Source organism: Euphorbia lathyris, chromosome 9 (assembly GCF_963576675.1).
Source record: "Euphorbia lathyris chromosome 9, ddEupLath1.1, whole genome shotgun sequence".
NCBI lineage: Eukaryota > Viridiplantae > Streptophyta > Magnoliopsida > Malpighiales > Euphorbiaceae > Euphorbia > Euphorbia lathyris.
In genome coordinates this window covers 19801334-19826651 of record NC_088918.1, presented here as the reverse complement: position 1 = coordinate 19826651, position 25318 = coordinate 19801334, and the positions used below count along the sequence as shown (strand labels likewise).

At 37.9% G+C, this 25318-nt stretch overlaps 1 protein-coding gene across 3 annotated transcripts; it reads right to left on the bottom strand.

Annotated features, from left to right (window-relative positions):
• Nucleotides 1-1802: 1802 nt before the first annotated feature.
• On the bottom strand, nucleotides 1803-9276 carry LOC136205460 (uncharacterized). 3 transcript variants are annotated; one of them, XM_065996058.1, is made up of 11 exons: nucleotides 8236-9276; nucleotides 7745-8011; nucleotides 7320-7550; nucleotides 6834-7028; nucleotides 5999-6274; nucleotides 5081-5548; nucleotides 4927-4989; nucleotides 4631-4792; nucleotides 3853-4069; nucleotides 2441-2785; nucleotides 1803-2323 (listed from the first exon to the last, which is right to left on the bottom strand). In XM_065996058.1, exons 1-11 carry the CDS (start codon nucleotides 9142-9144, stop codon nucleotides 2211-2213), a joined length of 3246 nt encoding a protein of 1081 aa, XP_065852130.1. In that variant the 5' UTR covers nucleotides 9145-9276; the 3' UTR covers nucleotides 1803-2210. The 3 variants fall into 3 exon arrangements, with proteins under 3 accessions (XP_065852130.1, XP_065852131.1, XP_065852132.1); XM_065996059.1 differs by having other exon boundaries at nucleotides 5999-6109; XM_065996060.1 differs by lacking the exon at nucleotides 5999-6274.
• Between the last annotated feature and the right edge of the window lie 16042 nt (nucleotides 9277-25318).

Genomic DNA, 25318 nt, shown 5'->3' with positions numbered 1-25318 from the left:
GTAAAAATGACCGGTCAACGCGCCACATCAGCAGTTTGACCGGTTAAAAACTCAAAAATTAACCTATCTAATATGAAATTACTTTTATGCCCTTCTTCCTCCTATCCCATTTCCTTATCCAACCCTACATTTCTCCCTCTAAAACCAGTCTCACTATCTTAGTGAATGAACAATTAGAAACATGTTCGTGTAAGTAATTCGGTAGGGGTAGGAACTTAAGATCTAGAAAAAAAAAATGCAAAATGACGTCGTGTCTGTAACATTAGAAGTAACAAAACACAACTTTGAGGAGTTCCAAAAAGAAACAGCAATGGAAGCTGAATTAATCAGCTGCTTCGCTAAGTAGAGAAAGTCAGGCCAATACCTAAAACAAAATTGAAATAAAGTTCGATCAACTCCCATAATGCCCCCAATGCATTAAGTTATATCACTCTCAAGACAAAAGACATAATAATCGAACTCAAACCTAATTTCTGAGCATTCAGATCAAAGGTAGAAATCCAATTCTGCAATAGGAAATATACATGAATTCAGGTTTTTAATTCCTTTGCTCTATAGCCAAGTCTTAGTATTCGCTTTTCTAGAAATATTAACCATGAATTCTTAAGCCCCCAAATTTTGGATAACACGTCCTTTAAATCAAATAACTTCCAGAATTTATCCTTTTTATTCAATATTAATCTTCCAATACAAAATCTCACATTGTTGAATCCTATGATTAATTTAAAGTCTTTGACATTTGAATGTTAAATAGTACAGGTACTAGTACTGATACTAGTCACAAACAAAATAAATATAACCTTACTCATTACTTAAATGTTAAATAGTACAGGTATTAGTACTTATAATATTATATTTTATAATTGTTTAGTAAGTACTAAAATAAATACTGAATATAAATAGTACTGAATGCTATTCAAATTAAATCTTTAAATTAAGTATTTTAATTTATCAAAATAAATAATTTTTAATTTAATTAAATATTTTAAGTTATTAAATAACTGTAGTTATCAAACACATTTAGTGGTATTTGTTTTATTAAAACAATCATTCTTTTACTCATTTTGAGTTTTTGGAGGGAATTTTTCATTCCATTTTTCCTCTTTTACTAATATGCACATGCATCTTTACAAAATTTTACTTAGTTTCTATTTTATATTTTACTTTTTATTTTTATCATTCGATTAATTTAATCTTTATATTTATTTATTTTTACTTTATTTTATCCAAAAAAACGGTTAACTATTTTTTTTTATTTTTTTATCATATTATCTGTTTTAATATTAATTTTTAATTATTTTCAAATGATTATTTCATTTTTAAAATATAATTTCTATACATTTTCTTTTAACTTCTTCCATGACTTTTGAGTTTAATGGCTGAAATAATTAATTAGATTTCCTATATAGAAATTGTTGTTAAAAAAAATCATAATTCTAATGGATTCTATTCTTTGAACCAAACACTACAAAGTAAATTAGTGGTATAACATTTCCTTTCTCGAACCGAACAAACAGACAAGGAAATTAACGATCATTCATTTCATTTCTCCTTGTTTCCCTTTCTGGATTCTTTTTCATTACCTATACACGAACCAAAACGCCTCCTTAATGTAAACAAAATTAAAACTATAAAATTAAATGATTTTTAAGGTTATCAAAGAGAACATCAGACATCAATTCAAAAGATTCATGGAAAGTTATAATTTTCAAGTAGTGATGGCAACTTTTTTTATTCACAAGTCTATTTTTAAAAATGAAAATTGAGTTTTTCTCTGGTATAAACAATTTGTGCTAACTTGATACTTGAACATATATAATTTTACAAATCACTTATTTTCCTGACAATTCTTACAATGTAACATCAGAAATAAAGAATGGAAGGTAACTCAGAAACCCTATTTTTAACTACAAGGGCATTTGCCCATTTCACAACACAACCCCAACCCCAACTCTATATTCACAGCTTAAGCTTTCAATGTAAAGAATGGCAACCAGTAAAGTGAAAGATTATTACCCTCTATTCCTCGCCTGTTACTCTCGCCTCTGATGCAGTCGTTTCCCCGATGGCAATCCTTGTGGTTTACATTGTGCAGGAGGAGCCTCATCTCGAAAAAGTTTATACCTCACAAGGGGTTATTTCAACTGTTGAATTTGACTTTTATGGTCATCGTCGAAAAAAGCTGCTAGAACTTTGTCCTCAAATTCTCATTAGCCAACATGTATACATGGCCAATTCGGAGGCTCACTGCTAACCATATTAGCCCATAAATTCGCGAGCGTGAGGAAGCAATGGTTTCCATTCCAGGCAACTGTTTGCATCCCTGGTTAAAGAAATCGAGATGTTTAAAGCATTAATTTCATGGTAGAGCATAAGCTCCCAAGTACGCAAGCAGTAAAAGGTGCACGAATCATGGCCAAAGAATGGACATTCTGCTTACCTGGTATTAATCCAGCAGTTAAAGCTGAGAGTTGACAAGGAGGATTTTGTCCAGAGAAAACGTGGTGATAAAGCAATTGCACATCGAGATCATTAATGTACTTGATCGATTCTAGCAATGTCTTGACACTTCCATCATATTCAAAATCACCTGAACTTAAAATGCTTTGCAGAGCTTCTTCAAGTCCAGAACTTGACCATAGGGATGAACACTCGCTTATAAGCGTAAATATGCGCATGGAATCTGCTGAACTTAATAATATCCACGGCTTATAAAGTTTGGCAGAGGATTCAATAACTTTAGCAACCCTGTAGACTTCACCAAGCCCAAGGATGTACTTCTTGCCTGCACTTGCAGAAAACAGAAAAAAGTTACCTGGGTAGCAGAGAGAACGAGACAGAGGAAGTATTTGGTAACTGTATATTCAGTGTCAAACAACTATATGATTACAGTACATTCAAAAGTAACTAAAGTTTCAGAACCTGGAAATCATTACTCCTAACCCAAGACGGTGACTAGAACTCTAACCCTTCTGTTTTTCTTTCTTTCTGCAAAACTCTCTGCATATGCAGGGCATTATCCTACTATCACTACTTTACATAAGTAATAAATTTTCAGAACATGGATATAATCACTCCATTGCAAGACCGTGATTAAATGCCAAGAATCCCATTCAACCCGTTCTGTTTTTTCTTTCTTTCTGCAAAACTACACCCTGCTATAACTACTTCACTTTCAAAAGTAATAAAGTTTTCAGAACCTGGATATGGTTAAACTGCCAAGTTTCTCATTCAACCCTCTACATTCTGTTTTTTCTTTCTTTCTGCAAAACTCTCCACATAAACAGGCAGACCATTATCACCACTGCTTAATGTTTAAGCAATTTGCATTAAAGATATAATGAGTAAAGAAATTATTCTCAAACATTATTAGTTTAGTGAGGATAGAAAGGATGAAATCATATGTAATTTTTTTATCTTTAACTGAAACATTGTTATAGGTCTGGGAACTAATTATAGAATGGGCATAATTTTCTGATTTGTTTGTTCTTCTGATTTATGTTAAGGGCTCGTTGTTTGAGTGATCTCTTCTATCTCGTAGAATTTTCTTAACGGCAATACTCATTTATTATGGAATAAATAGTTAATACATGACAATTACTTCCTACAGCAGCTTAACTGTCTTTCTAGATAGGCATAGGCTTAACTGACACATAACTATACATACATTCTCGCTTCAAATAGGTTGATAATTGAAGATCACTGCTACTATGACATTAAACTAACATAAATATTATGACAGCAAATTGAAACCAATAACATACTACATAACATGCATAATAACATTGAGTTACAAATAGAAAAAACTTCCTCCATCGGATTTTATTGTTTATGTATGATGCTAATGCGTACCTTGAGGTCTAGATAATATTTGATCTTGGAAATTCTGTTGCCGTGCCTGCTTCCAAATGGAAGTACCATGCCTCAGCTCTTGAGCACAAACAGACACCATTTTGGACCATGCAGAAATATAACTAGATTGTTCCTCCCTAGATGCTGATGTTAAAATATTTACAATTAGGGTTGCACATTTAAGGACGTCAATTGCAGATCTCCAGTTGTTCGCTGCCTGTCGAAACATATATACAAGTATTTTGAGTTAAATTAAAGACAAAGGAGATACGAGTTCTATAATTCAAAATAGAACTATACATTAAAATTTATATCCAGAGTTTTTGATAGAACCATGACTTTCAACATTCAAATAGATGGGAAAATAAGGGAATAAAGAGAATGCCATAAGTAGCCCGTTGCTAGTCACATCTATGAACATGTTTTCCGCAGCCTAGCTGGGCTCATAAATTGAGCATATGCACTATACCTCTCATGCAAAATACCTAATAATAATTCATAACAGGTTGATGTTGTCTGAGGTTTCCATTTTACGTGAAGTAAAGCTGCTGTAAAATTGTTCTAGACAGCTAATGAATGCTGTAACAAAATAGAAAGACATAAACAGTTGCAAAAACCAGTGATCGGCACTTCTAGATGTAATAGACTTGCAATATTTCAAATGTGACTCAAATGAACAGTGATAGACAGTTCATTTTCTGAAACAAGAAAATGATGGCTCAAATTCACAAACCCAACAATACATGTTTCTTTGGTAATAAAAAAAAGGGATACATACTAGTGATACTTTCTCCACTAACTGATATTCTGACCCAAACACTTGGAATTTCGGCTCCAGCAAAGCCTCAACAAATACATTGAGGGATATCTCTCGAGGTGAGCAATTCTCTGAGCAGATTGCAGTGGAGATGATGTCATCTTGTAGTTCGCTTTCAAGATTCTACAGCAGAACGGGAAGAAAATGCTTTAAGCCCAAATAGTTTTGTTGATATTTAGTTATAATAATAGTGAGAAAATTACAAAAGCAACATTGAGGATGACAAACAACAGAACTAGCCAAATACAGGTACTGACCTGCATTTCCTCATCAAGATCTTGTGTTTTAGCACCATTAAGAGCAGCAGCACTTTGAGATTTCTATCAAAAAGCAGATTTCAAAATAAGTCACTAACAGCTTTTCAACAAGGGGGAACAAAAAAGCGGGGAAATCACAAGAATGCCTTCTGACCTTTAGGTTTTCAAGATGATATAGTGCAGTATAGTGTAATTCTTCCCTCAGTCCGGAAAAGAATTCTACATAATCATTTTGCTCTGTTTTGGTAGAATATTCCTCAACCAGACCATAACCATTTTCTTGAGCTCCTCCAGATGCATCTTGAAATTCCCAGGAATCATCATCAAAATCATGAATATCTCTTGCTAAATTAGAGCCTCCATCTCTGGTGGAATCCAATCCACTTTCACTCAAAATTTCTTCATGATTAACTGAAGTATTTTGCTCAGCTTCACTGTATAAACTTGATATCAGATCATTGATATCTATTTGGTGATTCTTAATGGCATTTCTCAGGTTAGAAGGGGTAATTAAAGTCGAGCTGTCTTGATGAATAACAGGATTGTCTTCTTCCTTCTCTTCATCACCAAAAATGGACAGGGGAAGTGCTCTTTTGTTGTTGTCCACTTCTACCTTGTTCTCCTGAACATAATGAAAAAAAAAAAAAAACTGATTACAAAAGCATATTCTCAGTAACATGCATGAATCAAAGATAATTACTTAGCAAATAAGAATTTCAAAAGCAGAAGTTTCAAATATCAGGCATTGATGAAGGCAGCAATCAGCACGATAGGTTCAATGAATAACAGAAGTATAATGGAAAATACTCAATAGCTTTTCATGATTACAAAATAAATTTGCTTGCAACATTCTACTAGATAGAAAGGACTGATATTCAGTTTTACCAGATACAATCTTATCAAAACAGTAAGCATGCAAAATTAACTCCCACTTGGACTTCACCTTCGAATTCTAAGGCTTCCACAGCATTAGAAATTCAGCAACCTTAGCAAAGTCAAATAATGTGTTGTCATTCAAACTATGAACATAGCTAGCAAAATGAGAAGGAAATATGAAATATTAATTTATTACCTCATCCTTTCGTACAGCTTCTGGAAATGCGTGCTTAGATGACCAGGAATTTTCAACAGGCTCAAGTTTCTTATCAACTTTGGAAAAGGGTAAGATATTTCCGGTATGATTCTGCTCGATTTCGTTTGATGTGAAAGAAAAATCAGAGTTTGACTCAACTAACTTTGGAGAAGTCCCTTGTGAAGCATCAAATAAATCACCAGGACCACGCACCCCATTGGTAAAACCAAATGTGTGTAGGGCACCCTCAAAATCTTTTGGCATTTTCCCCTCATCCTTCGAATTGCAAAAAGTGATACTTGAAAAACCCAAACTAATATACTAAGGATATGCATGATTAGATAATTAAAATTTTAGCAGAAATAGGGAGTACAACTTTTGCAAAGTGGAGAAAGCAAGAGGTAGGGGGTCAAGAACCCCATGTTGCATCTCTAATGAACACAACCTAACTATAGAGCTTAAATGTGTACTTCGAAATGCAAAGACAAATTAAGTAGAAACTAATAGTCATGTTCTCATAACCAAAATATCTTCGAGAGTTTCCTAGTCTATTGTCAGTGCTGACATTTAGTGTAATATTTCAGAGACTATAGTCCGTCATATATCTTAGAAACAGTAAAAGACCAATAAGCACCACGCATTTCCTTTGCTGCTCAGATGGAGAGATTATCTTGCCAAATATCAACATTTGATGTTTCATGAGTAATTAGGACTCAAAAATACCAAAATAGACAACTACATAGGCTGCTTTCCATAATAGAATATCAAACTCGGGAATCTTTCATAATTTTAGGAAAGCTAACAAGAAGCAAACTAAAGACTCAAAAATAAATACCTTAGTATTCTCATCTCCAGGCCCATGTACTGATCCTGCAGTCTTAAATTCCCATCCATCATTGCCCCAAAAATCCTCATTTTTATCAAATAAATTCAAATCTACTTGCTTTGTATCCAAATTCACCCCATTTAAATTTGAGCTTGTTCTTCTGTCCAAACGTAAAATACTTGCTGGCCCATTTTCAGCTGTGATCTGAAGAAAATGGAATCATATTGGTATAGCAGGACTCGTATAATAAACGTATTATTTTACAGTTTTAAGATCATTGATGAAGCCATATATGCTATGACATCTGAAAGAAAAAAAATAAATTTACACCCAAAACTTCAGATGCATCAGTTGTCAGTGACTCAACCAAGTCTGTAAGTTTTAAGTGTCAGAAATTTAATTTCTTTTTATCTCCTCAGTTTTTCTTAAAATTCAAGAAAACTGCACAAAGAAAAAACTTAGATATCAACTCGATAACAAGAATCGTGTAGTGACCTTAGGATTCTCATCTGTGGCAAGCAAGTCTGGCTCTGCACCGTTGAAGGCCCATACATTAGCAACACCAGAATCCTTCTTTTCATCAATGAAGTTAGCATTGAACTGTTTCTCATCTGAACTCAACACGTGTGAATTCAGCCCACTGGAATTTGAAAGAGAGATATCCCAGCTTGAACTCAACCCATCTGAATTCAAGATTTTCATATGTTCATTCTTGTTCAGGCAAACCTGAAATTTCCAGCAGGGTTATCTAATCAACATTCAGAACCAAGAAGCAAAACTATCCTAGTCCCCTTTACTTCCACAGAGAAATATATACTGTAGGGAGTCATACAAATTTCAAACTTGCATTATTCATAATTTACTTGCTAGCAAAACAGAATAGATCAGTTTGTTTAAAGGGGGAAAAAAAAGTTCTGCACCTTATCACCTTCAACCGGGGTTTTGGAATCTGCAACCTTGAATTCCCATCCATCATCGTCCTCCTCCTCCTCATCATCATCAGCAGCAGCAGCAGGAGCATGTTCTCTGGCTTGCTTAACCAGACCCGTATCCAAAATATTTGTACTTGAACTAACAAGATCAAAATTTGAGTTCCAACCATTAAAATCCGAACTCAAGGAGCTCCAACTTGTATTAATTCCATTACTATTAACTACTTGTCCATTCTCAGTCTTGATCTGGTTCATCTACTCAACAAGTCAGACAAAGGAATAATTAGACCAAAGTGCATTGTTTATTCCCATATATGCAGGAAAGACGGGATAATAAGATTGGATTTCTAAATATTCTTTAGAATTAAGGAGAGAATCATGTACACTTCATCAATAACCCAACATTCATGCCAAAGAAGAAAACACACTTTTTTTTCTCTCTAAACAACTAAACAAGATTTCAAGAATCATAATTTTACCTTAGAGATTTCCTCATCCACCGTGGTTTTACTAGCCTGTGCATCCTTAAACTCCCACCCATCATCATCATCATCATCCTCACCATTATCAAACGTTTCATTGCCATCACCGGAACCCAAATTATCTCCATTGGCAATTGGTATTACCTCCTTTGTAAAACCTTTGTTTGAATTCGATCCATTTGGATTCAACTTTAATGGATCCCAATCCAAATTGAGCCCTTGTGAATCCAATGTCGACTCATTTTTACCATTTGGGATCGAATTCACCCAATTCAAACTAAAATCCGGTACATGTGAATTTGAATTGAATTCCACAGCACCTAAATCCAATGCATTCATATTTACATCTGAATTTTTGTCCTTCTTATTTATCTTGTCATCAGAATTTGACATATGCACATTTGGTACAAAATCGTTCTGTTTGTACAAGTTAGCAATCAGATCATTCACATTCGGACCCGACACCTTCTTTACGGAATCAACATTTTTACTAGAGAATAAGCTAGAACCACCGTCGCTAAATGATGGATCTCCAGCGCCTGATCTTCGCTCTTCCTCTATCTCCCCGAAGATCGAAAGAGGTAAAGCTCCGGTTGGCTTCGTCCACTGAGCCATACCTGAAGCTCGACCCGGTGCCGAGTCAGGCTGTCTCAATTCTGAATCTTCGTCTTCCACTTTTTGATCTGTACGCAATCGGAAGGGGTCAAGATGATTCGGAAATCTGGGGAGTGACATGGCGTGGAACAGTCCACCGTGATTGACAAAATCTCCCCAATCGTCGTCGTCGTCATCGTTGTTGTTTGCAGAAATATCATGGCCATTCATCATTGGCGGATGAGAAGGGACGGTCGTATTAGATGGCGCGAACTTGAAATCGCCGAAACCGTCGTCGTCGTCGTCCGCCATATTTTAGAGCTCTGAAAACCGCTCTCCTCCTTCGTGTGTCCCTGCGAGGTATGGCGTTTTTTTGGTTCCACTTTTCGGTTCTTAGTGCGCACGTTAAGCACCAGCGCACCGTAAGCGTCCTCTAGATAGTGAAGGGAATGTTTGAGCTGAGCTGGATTCATTTGTGGATGCATAATGGAATAAGTAAAATTCTATTAGAAATAAGGTGCAAACAAAAAGAAAATACATGGTTTAAAAAAAAAATAATACATTTTTTTGACTGAAGGTTGGGACGCGCAGACAGTCCGGACAAAAAATAATAACATATTTGTTCTTAAAAAAAAATAAAAAAAAAAGTTAAGGTGCAAAAATATCCCTAACAATTTGGATCAGAAGCAATTTTACCTCTAATGTTTAAAATGATTCAATTTTACTCATAATGTTGGAAGCCAATAACAATTTTACTCCCTAGTGTTGATAAATTTGGTCAACTTGAGAAATAACTCATCAAACTGTCTTCTCGGTTATGAATTTTATCATCTACGCCTCACATGTGCGTCATTTTATCAGTAACAAATCACAGATATATGTTGGGACGTGAAAAAATATATATATTATGTTTTGTACGAATTAGACAAAAAAAATCAAAAAATTTACCGAATTTATAAATATTAATCTCCAAGTCTATTATTAAATTATAAAAAAAAACATGAAATCCTTTTTTTATAATGAATTTATATGCAATTGATGCAAAATAAGCAACAAAAATATCTGTGTTTTATAATACTGTCTGAAATTGACCAAATTATCATCGTTAGGGTAAAATTGCTCTTTTCTACAAATGTTATGGGTAAAATTGCACCATTCTAGATGTTAGATATAAAATTGCTCCTGAAGCAAAACGTTAGGGGTATCTTTGCACCTGAATCAAACAAAAAACATTCGATAACCGACAACAATTTTACTCCCAACGTCTACAATGCTGCAATTTTATTTCTAATATTGGCAAGTAAAAGCAATTTTAACTCTTAATATTGACAAGTTTGGTTAATTTGAGAAATAATTCATCAAATTGTACCTTCTCGACATTAATCTTGTCATCTCCATCGTATATGTGCGTTATTTTATTACTAATCATTAACGAATCACAAACATTTATATACACATAAAACAATAAAAAAAAAGGGCAAAATGCATCGTGAGGCCCCTGATCTTTCATTTTTTGGTGCATTAAGCCCTCGATCTTTCATTTAGACACATTGAGCCCTGGATCTTTCATATATGGGTGTACTAAGCCCTTCCATAAATCAATTCATATATGAGTGTATTAATGGTCTGTTTGATTCAACATTTAGCTAATAGATGTTGTTGTTGATGTTAACTGTTTGCGGTTGTAGTAAACTGTATGTTGTTGTTGTTGAATGTTTGTTATTAGCTGTTTAATTATTAGTGTTTGCTAAAATTATACTGAAATGTTGTTGTTAGTATTTAAAATTATACTGAAATGTTGTTGTTAGTATCTAATATGGACATGTTTTAAATTAATCAACAAATAAATTATAAAATGAAAAATGTATTATACAAGTCAGTAAAAATAATTTAAATAAAAAATTTATTAAACGCAACAAAACCTTGTTTTTCGATAATTATGTTCTAAAAATAAAAATAATGTTAAAAGGGAAACACATTTTATGGAAATAAAAATGATAATTTTGTCAATAACAAGTAACTACAAACAGATGTTTACGGAAAGCTCTAAAAAAGAGCTTTTCGTGAAAAACTCCAAAATGCTACAGTGCCCAGAGAAAATGTTAAACGTTGTGGTTATATAAACCTAACCAAACAGACTCTTAATACACCTATATATGAATTGATTCATGGAAGGGCCTAATACATCCATATATGAAAGATCAAGGGCGCAATGTTTCTAAATGAAAGAACGATGACTTAATGCACCAAACAATGAAAGATCAGAGGCTCAATGTGTCTAAATGAAAGATCGATGGCTTAATGCACCAAAGAATGAAAGATCAAGGACCTCAGGATGCTTTTTGCCTAAAAAAAAGTATACTGTGTTTTATAGGAGTTGGATAAAAATAAATCCAAACATTCTATCTAATTTAAAAATATTAATTTTTAATTATATTATGAAATTATAAAAACCTAAAAAGAATATATAAGTTACGAGAATAAAATATTTTTATTTTTTAATAATGTTAGAAATTGATTCAATTGTGAACGTTAGGAGTATTTTTCCACTTTATCTCATTCTATCATATATAAATTTAGGGTAAATTAAAAAAAAAAGTTAATTCCAAAGAAAAAAAGGTGTGGTTACGCTGATATTTGTAGATGAATGACTGTGGTTTTTTTGTTGTCAAACCCAGTACCGTGTTTGTCAACATTTGCAAAATCAATAACTTTTTAGTTGACATTATCAATTTGACCGATAATGACCTCAAAACGAAATTTTCCGAGAATTAAAATTATTTGGTCTCATATTTATACTAAAACTACATTTTTTTATTTTTAAAATCATCATTTTTTTAGTTATTTCTCTCACCAAACAACACATAAATGATCTCAAAACTAAAAAGTTGAAGAATTAAGGTTATTAGAATATCATCGGATTCTTGAAAATTTTCATTTTGAATTCGTTAATGACCATCAATATCTATTCAACAGTCGATTTTACAAATATCGACAAACACAGTCCTTATTTTGACAACAAAAAATCATAGCCCTTCATCTGCAATTCAGTTTAACGTTTTCTAAAAATTGTATTCATATTTTTTTTAAAATCAGTGTTTTGTGGTTCGAGCCGCTAGCAAATCGAGTAATTTCGTCTCATCGTTAAAAATATGATGGGAAATTATTTTTATTTACTTTTTTATTCTTCTTCCTCCTTTATTCTTCTTATTCTACTTTTAATTTCAATTTGTCTTTGTTTTATCCGGTAAAATTGCTTGTTTTCGGATTTATCTTCGATAAAGAAAAGGCAAATCTTTTAGTTCTACTATTTCTTTTTTTTTTCTTATTCTCTTCTTCTTCATTTCTGGTTCAAGAAGTTGGAATCGCACAAGCAAAAATCTATGATTCTTTTTCAAAAATTACAAAATTCAATTATGAATTTTTAAGAATTGTTCTGAAAATTCTATAATTAAATTCTGAAACCAAAATCAATTTTGGAAGAGAATGAAGAAGGAAGAAGAAAGAATAAGAAAGATAAAAAAAAAATCGAATAAAAATGTGACTATACCACGTTGGCCGAAATTCTTTGGTTTTAATAACGGTCACCATCACTGATTCTAAAAAAAACATTAAACCACATAGGTTTTGTTTCAATTTACCAAAAAAAAAATTTAGGTTTATTAGTTTTATATATCATTTTATATATTTATTTATTTTTAATAACTTTTTAATTTATTCTCATTTATTGATGTGCTTAATTGATATGCAATAGTTACTGTTTTCTTTTTGTTCTAAATTGAAATTAAGTTTAAGTATGTGTTACTTTCAAAAAAAAAAAAAACTACGTGGTTTCACGTTTTTGCAAATCAGTATATGTAGCCAATCGCACTACGCGTCCCCGCTGAGCGAGGGTTCGGGGAGAAGCTGCTCCTAAGACTCGAACCCGTGACCTCTTAATCACACGACAACAGCGTTTACCATTGCACCAAGGCTCGCCCTCTTTTGAAAAAAAAAAATAAACTTTAAAAAATCTTCTTCTCTCTTTCTTCTTATTTTTTCTTTTTGAGGATTCTAGAATTCTCAAATTCTTTTGAAATTCCAATTCTTCTAAATTTGACTTTCAAAAGTCAACTTCTTCTTCTTCTTTTTTCCATTTTTACGGGAATTCCAGAAAATAATAAAGAAGTCAATTAAAAACAAAATAAAAAATCCTAAAAATACCACTGCAGTTTAACATTATTAAGGGATTTTACCTTCATTTTGTTAATGGTATAAATTGCAGGACTTGTTTTAGAAAAAAAAAATTACATATACTGATCTGTAAAAATATTAAATCATATTGGTTTTTTTTAAAATTAACCTTTTAATTAATTATTATAGGTAAAATGTCCTCGTTAATGGTTATTTTTGTAGAATTGGATTTAAAAGAGGTAAATTGCAAATTTGGAGATTAAAGGAGGGGCTGAATTGAAAGAAAAAGAATTGTGGGCTGCTGAAGACAGACTGTGCGCAGGAAACATGCCAACTATGCAGTGGTAGTTTTGTTAATTTCACAACGACAATTAAACATTATAGTCTTTCTCTTTGTGGGACGTTAATCCCTTTTTCTTGTAACTTTTACGGGGTGTTTGTTATTGAAGATAAAGATACGGGGATATGGATAAAAAAAACTAAGATTAGTTATCTCATGTTTGTTTTAGAGATATGTTAGGTAGATAAGAGAGAGATGCGAGTCTATACCTAAGAGGGAGTAGTATAAGAATGTAGGATAAACTCCTGCGATTTTAATAGAATGGAAAAGTTCATCTTATCCATCAAATTAATGTTATGTAGTTTAAATAAGGTTAAAATAGTAAAAAGTGTTATTTTATCCCTATCTCTATTCCACATACCAAATATTGAATAATAATTTTCAATTATCATATTTTTATCCGTATCCTTATCCATATCTCAATCTTTATCTTTATCCATATCTCAATAGAATATCAAACGCCCTAGAGCATTTCTTCAGCCTTGAAAGAGTAGTATTTAGTAGTGTTTTAAAAACCGGACAGGATAGGCCAATTGAACAAGTTGAACCGTAAAGCGGCCATGAGTTTGGTTTGGTTTGGTTTGGTTTTAGATGTTATAGTGAATCGGATAGATTCCGGTTTTTTTTTAAGATTTAAAAAAAATGGAAAAAACTAAAAATTAAAATGAGATTTGATGATAAAAAAAAATTGAAAATTGAATCCTAAATTAAAAATAGGAATAATTTGTGTTAATTTTCAATTTTCAATTTTCATATTTATGTTATGTTAAATCCTAAATTAGAAATAATTTGTGTTAATTAACTTTTTTTTATTTTGTAAAGATTTATGTTAATTAACTTTAACTTTAATATTTATGTTATGTTAAATTAATGATTTATTTTTGGGTTTGTGAATTTTTATATTATATTTAATTAAATGTGATTTTAAAACATTGGGATTTAGGCTCGTTTGGTTTGTATGTTTCTGTTTGCTGATAGGTAGTAGATATTAGTTGATTTTCTGCTAAAATCAATTGTTTCAAAATTTTATCAAACATTTTTTTTATCTCATTTTTGGAATTAAAACACAAAAAGTAATTCCGAAAAATGTAACCAAACGTACACTTAAACTCCACCGGAGTTCAAATTGTCTTGCTAACTATACCGGAATGCTTCCATTCGAGTTGAAGATTCTTAATCGACCTCTTAGAGATTTATGTAATAGCTTCGAGTATCTTTTCCGTATATGTTTAAAAAAAGTCAACTTTCCCTCTTGTTAACCTTCTTACCTTTTTTAAGTGACATATTTGCCCCCTATAAACTTGCTTACAATAATTTATTGGCTATATAAATTTGCCTAAAGTCAACACGGATCAACTGTCCAAAATCTCATCTTTATTCGCTACGTGGATTTTATTTACTCACTTATTCACCTCACTTTTGGCAACTTTTACTAAAAAGTGCTCCACTATTAAGTGATATGGGATATGAGTCAAGCCCATTTGACATAACCACATGCACTCATGGACCACGGGCCCACAACCACAAATCCAAGCAACGGCCCACAACCTAACAAAGCATACTCTATAAAAAAGAACCTTGATTGCCCAATATAAAGATCGGGTATATATCTCTCTCTCTCTCTTAACTCGTTTAGTAACTTGGCGCCGTAGTGTTCCAGGGACCATTCCCCACATAGGTACCACCAAGACATTGAAGATCACCTCGAATCCCTACATCTCTATTATTTCGTGCGGTGAACATGGAGAAGAAGCGATCCTCACCCCAGTCCGAAGCTCCGTCAAGAATGAATGATCTGTAATTACTGACCCCCGGTAAGGAGATGCTCACTACTCCTGCGGGGACGTCCAACTAAAACCGTGAAGAGCCCCCATCAGAGCCCCGCAGTGGCGCCACTAAACTTGACCCCTCTCCTCGTAAAGGTAGAGCCCGAAGAGGATGAAGCCAACACCATTGCAATGTTGGTCAATGTCATCTGCAGTTTCAAGACAACACAGGTCATCCAAACCGCAGCACATATGAAAATAATCGAGCAGCAGTAAGGCCTACAGGAGGAAAATGCGAGGATATGAGAGTTCCTCAAAAATCAAACTGCAACGAGAGAACGATTTCCACCCGTAATCTCTATGAGCATGGAGGGACCCTCCTCATCACGACTCCAAGCCCCGCCCCCAATCGCCACCGATCCGCCCACTTCTCAGGCAACCAATGTAGGCGGACCAACGACACTAATCATGGCGCTGCAAAAGGTCAAAGACTTACTGGAATCCAAAATCCATGGATTCTTTGACAAGTGGACATTGAGCGGAGTAATTGGGGAAAACAGCACCTCCAGCAAAACACCCCTTATTCATCGAATCATAGACACCCATTTTCGAGAGACTGAAAGGCTCCCAGACTATCATTTTACTCGAAACTGAAGATCCCAATGACTATGTAGCTTCCTTCATAAGCATTATCAATCTCTACTCAAAGGATGAGAATATCATATGCAAAATTTTCCCCACAACCCTCTCATGCAGCGCTCAGGAATGGTACCGCGGCCTCGCATCTGAGACAATTGATTCCTTCCATCTCTTGAAGGATCTTTTCCTATCGAGCTTTGCAGTGGTGACAAAGGTCAGAAAGATTAGATATGGCCTTAATGGACTTCGACAAAGGCGCACGTAACCACTCAGAAACTTCCTCTGAAGATTCCATCATTTGGCCTCTCATGTCAAGGACCTCAACCTAGAGGTTGCACACGATACATTGGCAAAGGTGAGCCCCTCAAGTAGAAATCTTTTTAAAAGATACTTAGGTCTTTTGAGGCATAGATATTCGTCCGATATGACGATGATAACAAGTGGAGAATTTCTGATCGGAGCTCATCTCTGTGGGGGGCGTCGTTGGGTTCGACGGGGGGAAGCTCCGATGCCAAAGTCAGTAGAGATTTGGAGAATAAACTGAATTGACAAAGCTTAGAGAATATAAAAGTATGTGTACCTTTGATAGCCCTAGATGTAAGCTATTTATATAGTTGGGAAGTTGTAACCTTCAGGTAACTAGAAAGTCTCCATTAATGCTTCATTAATGGCGGTTATGAGTTATCTTTAACCTGGCGTTTTAGCTAATTAATAACTCATAAATGATCTTTGATGGCCGAGTCGGCGGCCAGCCGTTACTGAGGCGAATAGCGAGATCCGCCTTATAGATCCGCCAGCGGATCTCTTGGAGCTGATCCATGGTGATCCGCCAGCTAGCTTCCCTCTGGGGGATCATTACGTGGCGTACTCCAAGGTGAATATCTCTCTTGGTCCTTAGGAAAATATCTCGGTGTTATCAGAAGCCCCCCTAAAATGTCCTTAAAGTCCTTTAGGGCTTTTGAACTTCCAGGCACCGTCATAAACCCTTGCATTAATGAGCACACTGTTCAACGCCATTGGATGACCGACACGTGTAGTGGACACACTGCCCCAGGAAGGAGAAAACTTTCTTCATCTTCTTACGCTTTCTCTTTCCTCTTCCATTTTTCTCCTGCACTCGAAGCTTTTTCTAGGATTTCTTCAAAGTTTCACATCAAGCTTCCGATTTCTCATGTAAGTTTATTTTCTTTCACTCAACTTTTTCCTGGATGTTTAGAAGTTCGTCTTCATCTTCTAGATCGACTTCAGAACTTTTTAATTCCTCCCCTTCTCCTGAAATAGAAGTAGATTTTAGTTGGACTTCCTCATCATCGGAGAACGCCCATTCTTTCGAAGGTTCGGTTAATTCCGATTTAGCTGAGTTTGATAACTCGGCGCGTAATCATTATCAAACTCGTTCCACTAGGAATCCTTTTTTTTCCTTTCCTCCTCCGGTGAGGTTCCGGCCGGTGCCCGTAGGTGGTTCCGGGGATCAATGGCCTCTTCTTCGATTCCTCCTAAGAAGAAAAAGAATCCACGAGCGGAGTCTACTCCATCTCGTATGAGTGCCGCGGATCTGAGAGATCTGGCGGACCGCTTTCCCTGGATCAAAAATTATGAGACTCAGCTCGCCGCATCTCACCAACGTCCTTCCTGTCCACCCAACGGCTTTCTCACAGTATATTGTAGTCACGTGGAGAGAGGGTTCCGGCTTCCTCTTCCAAAGATGATGGCGGACATCCTTTCCTATTTTGACATTACAGTCAGCCAGCTGCATCCTAACTGCTGGTTAGACATTGCTTTAGATTGCTATCTCGCCTCGAATTTAGGTGTCGTATACACGGGCCGTATCTTTAGGGCTTTTCACAAACCCTCAAAAAGGAATCTGAATCCTATCTTACGTTCGCCAAGTTTGGAGTTTATTCACCATTTAGCGAAAAAATGTCCAATGTTAATTGCTGGGATGAAAAATTCTTCTACGTGAAGATAAAGGATGGCGAACCATTGGGCTTTCCTTCAGTCTGGAATCCTAGGCCGCTACATATGGCGGGTGACATGCGTATCTTAACGAATAGCGATGAGGAGGTGGCGGAGCTCATGAAGCGGGTCAAGGCGGATGCATGGACTTATGCATATGCCTTAGCTTTCATGATGAGTGATATCTCATTGATCCGCCTGGAAGGGGATCAATTCGTTTATTCAAAGATTGCGTAATTTGACCAAGGTATCCTTCATTTCTTCATGAACTTTGATTACTTTAGTGTTTTCTTTGGCAGGGGTGTATCTAAGGCAAATCACGCTCTTGCAGAGACTCGCAGGAAATTTTTGGAGGCGGAAGCTCATAAGAAAGGTCAAGCGGTAAACCCTCCAGCTGATACTAGTAAATGTCCTGCTGAGCCAGTGGTTGATCCACCACTAAAGAGAAGAAAGCCTATCACCACAGGAGGCCCTAAGCTTATGGCGGATGCCCTGAAGTCCGCCAAGCCTGCTAAGGAGGTTACACAGGTAATCTACCTTTTGATTTTCCTTCATTTATCAAGTTTTAAACCGGAGTATGACTTTTTCATATTCGTGTAGATGACGAAGCCTGATATTGGCGGATATTGGTTCACCAAATTGGGAGTCCAAGGTTCTTTTGAGAATGAAACCATCCTAAATGATCTGGATGAGGCCTTGGGTCAAGTGGGTGAGGTGCAAAGGAACTATAACCAGACTCCCGGTTCAATTCATGTTCAAAAAGGGAAAACGGAGCTCCTTTCGGTGAGTTTCTTTAAAATGGATGTAGATAGTATTGGCTTCTTAATCCTTTTGCCTTTTGATTGAATTGTTCGTCTTTGACAGTTGTATGCTCGCCTTCGTACCCTGAAAAATGAACTTCTTCAGAGTGTGGCGGACAAGGCAACTATCGAGAGGCTAGAGAAAGAGATAGCAGAATCCAATTCCACCATTACTTCTCTTAATGCAGGTCTCGCTTCGACGAATGCAAACCTTGCCTCTGCCAACGCAAACCTTGCCTCCGCTACTGCCGCTTTATTTCTCAGGGATGAGGAGATTAAGAATCTAAAGGCGAAGATGGCCGCTGACGCCAAAAGCCATGAAGATGCTCTTGGTGAAGCTGAATATACAGCAGGTGTGCAAGCTTTTTATTATGGAGAGATGCTTATGGCGTACTTCTCCTTGGCGCATCCTGAGGTTAACTTCATAGATCCGCAATTTGCCGTCCCTGAACCAGAGGATGTGGCGAGATTCAATAAAATGCCTGATGCTAAGGAGTACCTCCGCGATTACGTCCGGAGATGGATGAAGGGACCTATGGAGGAAACCAAACCCTCTGCCACGGTCTTGGCGGATGAGCTTGAAGAAGTGCCCCCCAAGGCGGATACAGAATCAATTCCTGATCAGGCTCCTCCACTTGGTCCTACATCCTTAGTAAATAAGGAGGTATCTTCTGATGGCGTATCTGCGGATGTGGAGAAGGTGAATACCCAAGCGAGCACCGTGGGAGAAGAAAGTGCAAAGGAGGATGTTCCTATAGTTGTTTAACTTGCTTTTATTTGAGATATTGTAAAGACATTTTTAAGTACAATTTGTTTTGATCCTTTATGGAAACTATATTGTTTTACCTTTACGTTTGCGTAAGGAATTATATAGACATTTAGGATTTGGAGTAGGTGGCCAGCCATACCCCATTGTGTGAACCTTTACGAAGGTTTGGTAGCTGTTCTATTCCTTCTAGAGGAAGTAAAGCTGCCCAGGGGATCAATTTGCTACCTATCTTTGAGGTGAAATGATCCGCCCGTAGGACTTGTGAGTTCCTTCCTGAGAAGGATAAGAGAGTGTAAAGACCTTGCGTCCAAGGATCGTTTTAACTCTGTTGGAGATTGGGATCCGCCTAGAGACGAATCCGCCCATAAGATTGATCCTCTTATGTATCTATAAGATAGCGATGCATTGTAAATGTGGAGAGCGTTGATTTCCCCCCTCTTTTTAGTACTGGAATATTGATATTGCTGCAGTAAACGATAAAAAGAACGTAGATAATAGAACAAATGATGTTTATTAATGGGAGAAATGCCTTATTACAGCAAGCAGGTCTTATAAGTGAGCCTCATTAAAACCTTTAATAAGAAAAACCACATGGGAAAAAGCTTATTAAAGGAAAAAGAGTATCCAAGACCGTGTATACACTTCATTTTCTGATAAAGTATTTGCGAAGATTTTGGAGGTTCCACGTGCGTGGTAGTGTATTGCCCTCCATGTCCTGTATCTTAAATGTGGCGGATCCAATCTTTTCTACTATCTGATACGGACTTGTCCAGTTGAGCCCTAACTTGCCCTTGCCTTCTCGAGATTGGACTTTATCAGCTTTACGGAGCACAAGATCACCCACGTTTAGATCCACAAGCTTGGCATTTTTATCATGGTAAGCTGTAATCCGCTGTTTATAAGCCGCCATGCGCACATAAGATTGATCCCTGTGATCCTCTATTCGATCCAGATGCTCTCTTAGCTGTTTACCATTGTCTTCCTCACAATAAAAAGCCACTCGATCACTGGGGACCTGTATTTCCACTGGAATTACAGCCTCAACACCGTGAGAAAGGGCGAATGGCGTTTCCCCAGTGGCTGTCCTTGGGGTAGTGCGGTAGGCCCATAGAACACTTGTTAGCTGGTCCGCCCACTTCTTGTCATGCTGTCCTAATCTCTTCTTTATCCCTTTTACTATCGTCCGATTGGTAACTTCAGTCATCCCGTTGGACTGGGGATAATAAACGGAGGCGAATCTGTTCAGGATGCCCAACCCTTCACAGAAAGCTTTGAATTCGTCACAATTGAACTGTGTTCCATTATCGGTGATAATGGTATGTGGAACACCGTATCTTCCTATGATATTGTCTTTGACGAATTCCACCATTCGTTCTGCAATAATGGAGGAAACAGCTTCGGCCTCTACCCACTTAGTGAAATGGTCCACTGCCACTACCACGTACCTTCTCTGCCGGCGAGTCAGAGGAAATGGGCCAACAATGTCTATTCCCCAAAGGGCGAATGGACGTCCTTCCATGATTGGCCTCTGAATGTTTTTGGCAGTATGTGATTCATTCGCATGAATCTGACAATTATGACAAGATTCTACTAATTTTTGAGCATCCAATTCAGCCGTGGGCCAGTTGAAACCTGCTAACCTGGATTTTTTCAAGATGGCGGCGGATGCTTCATGTGCCCCACAGGATCCCTCGTGTAGTTCCTTGAGGACTTGTTGTCCTTCTTCTGGCAGAATGCATTTTAACCAATGATGGCTAAAGGACTTTCTGTAAAGGCAATCATTAATCACGGAGAAATAAGCTGCTCTCCTAACTATCCGCCGTGCCTCTTCTTTGTCCTCAGGTAAGGTTCCATTTAGCAGATATTGGCGAATGACTAATCTCCAGTCGTCTTCCACTGTTGTGAGTAATGAAACTTCCTCTGAGGCGAAAGCCGGAGCTATTTTAACTTCAAAGGGACAATCCGGATCTATCCAGTTCTCCTCACAAGAGGCTGTCTTGGCCAAATGATCTGCCTCTGTATTGGACTCCCTGGGTACGTGAACCAGTTCCCATTTAGTCTCCTTAGCCTCAAGGTGATCCAGCAATTTTTTGACTTCTGCTACGTATTTGGCAAGAACCTCATCCTTCACCTCGTAATTCTTGATTACTTGGTTGACCATTAGTTTAGAATCACTGTAGATCACAATCCGCCCAGGAGTAATTTCTTTAAGTAGGCGTAATCCTAATATTAGCGCTTCATACTCAGCAGCATTATTAGTTGCATGGAAATTTAATTTTGCTGCGTACCGTAACTTTATATATTGGGGACCCTTGATCACAACGCCTACGCCAGCTCCATCCACTGAGGAGGCTCCATCGGTGTACATTGACCATTCTTCAACCGGAGGCTTGGGATGATCTGTCCCTTCGTCAGTAAATTCATTCACGAAGTCCGCCAGGACCTGACTCTTTAAAGCTGATCTGCTTTCATACCTTACGTCGAATTCGCCCAGGCGGATTGCCCATTCCATCAGCCTTCCCGAAGTGTCTGGCTTCTACAGCACCTTTCTCATTGGGATATTTGTTCGAACTACCATGGTATGCGCCTGAAAATATGGCCTAAGGCGAATTGCCGTGGTTACAACAGCCAGTGCCATTTTATCAAGCCTTGAATACCTGGTTTCGGCGTCTTTCAGAACCTTGCTCACGTAATAAATCGGAAAATGCTGGCCATCTTCTTCTCGTATCATGACCGTGCATACGGCTTTATCTGTAACCGATACATACATGTAGAGGTTTTCTCCCTTCAAAGGTCGACTCATCATAGGTGGCTCTGTGAGGAACCGTTTGATCCCTTCGAAGGCTCTTTCACAATCTTCATTCCACTCGAATGCCTTTTGCTTCTTAATGACCTCGTAAAAGGGCTGGCATCTGCGTGCTGAGCAAGAGATAAACCTGCCCAAGGCTATGATATGCCCATTAAGGCGTTGCACTTCTCTGATATTCCGCGGTGCCTGCATTTCTAGAACTGCCTTAACCTTGTCAGGATTCGGGCTAACTCCTTTTTCGCTGATCATGAACCCTAAGAATTTTCCATATGTTGCCCTGAAAGTGCACTTCTCTAGGTTCAGCTTAATGTTGTGGCGCCGGAGTACGTCCAGTACTTCCTTTATATCGTCTGCATGCTTTTCTATGGTTGTACTTTTGATGATCATGTCATCTACATAGACAGAATAGTTACCTCTTTTATTATCTGCGAATATTTTGTTCATCATCCTTTGATAGGTGGTACCTGCGTTCTTAAGCCCAAAGGGCATAACTTTGAAGCAATAAGTTGCTTGGTGTGTCACGAACGAGGTCTTGATTCTATCTGAGGGCTCCATAGGGATCTGATGATAACTTGACTTCACATCAGTAAAGGAGTACATCGCGTGACCGGCAGTTCCATCTACAAGCATATCAATACATGGCAAAGGATAGTTGTCCTTGGGACAAGCTTTATTAAGATCTGTGAAGTCAATGCACATACGGTAAGATCCGCCAGCTTTTTTCACTAAAACGACGTTCGCCAGCCACTGAGTGTAGAGCACCTCCTCAATGGCATCCGCCTTCTGGAGTTTGGCGATCTCTTCTTCTATCACCTTCTGCCTTTTCGGGCCATGATTTCTCCGTTTCTGAGCCACAGGAACTGCATTTTTATCAATATTGAGCTTGTGGGTGATTACGTCTGGGCTGATTCCGGGGAGAATTTCATCCTTCCATGCGAAGACATCTTCAGCCTCATGGAGCACTTTGGTGATTGCATCTTTAATTTCGTCTTTGAGCCCTTTGGCCATTCGCACTTGCTTTTCATCCGCCATAAGATACATTTCGGTCTCGCCCAAGGCCATCGTGACGCGCTCTTCCTCATCTTCTTCCCTAGATTGAGGGCGAATCATTAATGATGCCGAATACGTTTCTTGGGCTACCTTTGATCATTACACCTCCCTTGGCCGTGGGAATGTAAAGTGTTAAGTGGCGAATGGAGATAAGAGCTGCGACTTCGGAGATGAAAGGTCGTCCAAGGATGATATTATAAGCTAACTGACCATCCAAGATAGAAAATTCCAAATCTCCCCTCCAAACTTGATCATCGTCTGTAAGCTCACAGTCCAAGGTAACTTGGCCTTTTGTCTGGATAGTATGTCCCGTTACTCCCAAGATATCGACCACGGTTGGCTCTACTTGAACAGGGTCAATCATGAGTTTGGCGAAAGCTCCTCTGGTGATGACATTGCATGAGCTTCCAGTATCAATCATTACCCTTTTCATCTCCCAGCCTTCTACCATCATAGTCACGACCAGTGCATCCGCATGGGGTAGTATCTCAGGACCTGCCTCTGAAAAGGGTCGATTTAATGATGTCCTGTTGAAGGCGGTAGTCCTTGCCTTTTTCAACGTTGGCTGGTACCCAGGTCCGCCCGCTATGACATTGATAGTACCCTTTCCCTTCTTCTTTGGGTCCTCCTTGGATCTGTCTCCCTCACCTCTCTTGCCCTCAGTTTGGATGAACCGATCCAATTTTCCTCTTTCAATGAGACGCTCAATTTCTCGAGCTAACTCCCAATATGCATCAGTGTCATGGCCATTTTTCCTGTGATATTTACAGTAGTTTTTTGGATTTTTACCATTATTGGTGTACTCCCCTCCCTTTGGTTCGGGGTATGAAATGCTCCGCTTGTGCTGACTATTCTCGATCCACATAAGAACTTCGCTTTTAGAAGCATTAAGAGGTGTGAAGGAAGTGACAAACGTTGATTTACTCTTAGAATCTCTTCGCCTGTTTCTAGAGTTAGAGTCTTGACGCTTGTCTCTGTCTCTATCTCGGGGACGAGATTCGCCCTTGTCTCTCCTTGGCGATGACAGTGAACCTCGGCGAATGTCATCCACCTCAATGAAATCTTTACAACGTTCCATCAACTCTGCCATACTAGTGGGTTTCTTTCGGATGAGATCTTCCTGCAAACTCTTACAGGTGGTATTTCTTACAAAGCATTCCACAGCTACAGAGATGTCCACATCAACAATTTGTATGCATAATTGATTGAAAGTGTCCACATACTCCCGAAGGGATTCGTTCGCCCTCTGCTTTAACTCAAAAAGCTTCCCAGACTTCACCACTGCAGGAATACAGCCAGCGAATTTTGCGCAAAATTCCCTGCTCAATTGATCAAAACTGTGTATCGAGCCCGGAGGTAATGATTGGAACCACAAATAGGCTGGACCTCCCAGCGTGGTGACAAATATTTTACAGAGCACGGGCTCAGTAGCTCGGTTGAGTCTAGCCAGTATTCGATACTTTCGAACATGAGCTTCTGGATTATCTTTGCCTGTGTATATTGCGAGATTGGGAATCTTAAAAGCTCTTTCCGTCTCCTCCGCCTCAATCCAAGCTGCGAAAGGCGAATCCCTATTGGCGTACGGGTTGTGCCTGGAATTTTCTTCATTCATACGGAGTACCAGGGCCCTCACCCTATCATCAAAATCTTCTGGATCCGCCCTGGGGCGATCTCTTCGTGGCGATCTGCTTGGAGAGGAGGAAGAAGAAGAGCTTGAATCAGACGATGGATCAGATGGCGAACGTCTTCCTCCATTACCGCGTCGGCTTCCTCCTCCGCCTCCTCTTCCGCCACTACCTCCTCCTCCATTTCCTCCACCTGAGGGAGTCGGACCGTTTCCTCCCCCTTGGCCTCTTGACGAGATGTGCCTAACAGCTCCTGAAGGCGGCGGCGGTGGTGGTCTATTTGTATGGGGTGTCTTTTTTGGCCTTTTACTTCGTCTACGGCCAGTAGATAGGGGCGATCTGCCACGACGGGTGGATCGTGCTCGTTGAGGGGAAGGTGACCTTGTCTGCTTTCTTTTCTCCTTTCTACGCTTTTTGTGAGTTGGCCCTTTAGATCCGCCAAGGGATAAATTCGTCCGTGGACGTCTGGGTATTTCGGGCCCACCAAGATTCAACGTCGGACCTCCCGATCCGCCAGGAAGGGTCGTATCATTTCTCCGGCTTCCTTCACCAGGGAATA

Bases quoted from the DNA above. Each gene is read 5' to 3' on its own strand.
- LOC136205460 (XM_065996058.1), bottom strand. From the start codon at position 9,144: ATGGCGGACGACGACGACGACGGTTTCGGCGATTTCAAGTTCGCGCCA. The intron at 7,551-7,744 runs GTGCAGAACTTT...TGGAAATTTCAG, and splicing joins CCCCGGTTGAAGGTGATAAG to GTTTGCCTGAACAAGAATGA. The intron at 4,793-4,926 runs GTCAGTACCTGT...GTTCTGCTGTAG, and splicing joins ATCTTGATGAGGAAATGCAG to AATCTTGAAAGCGAACTACA.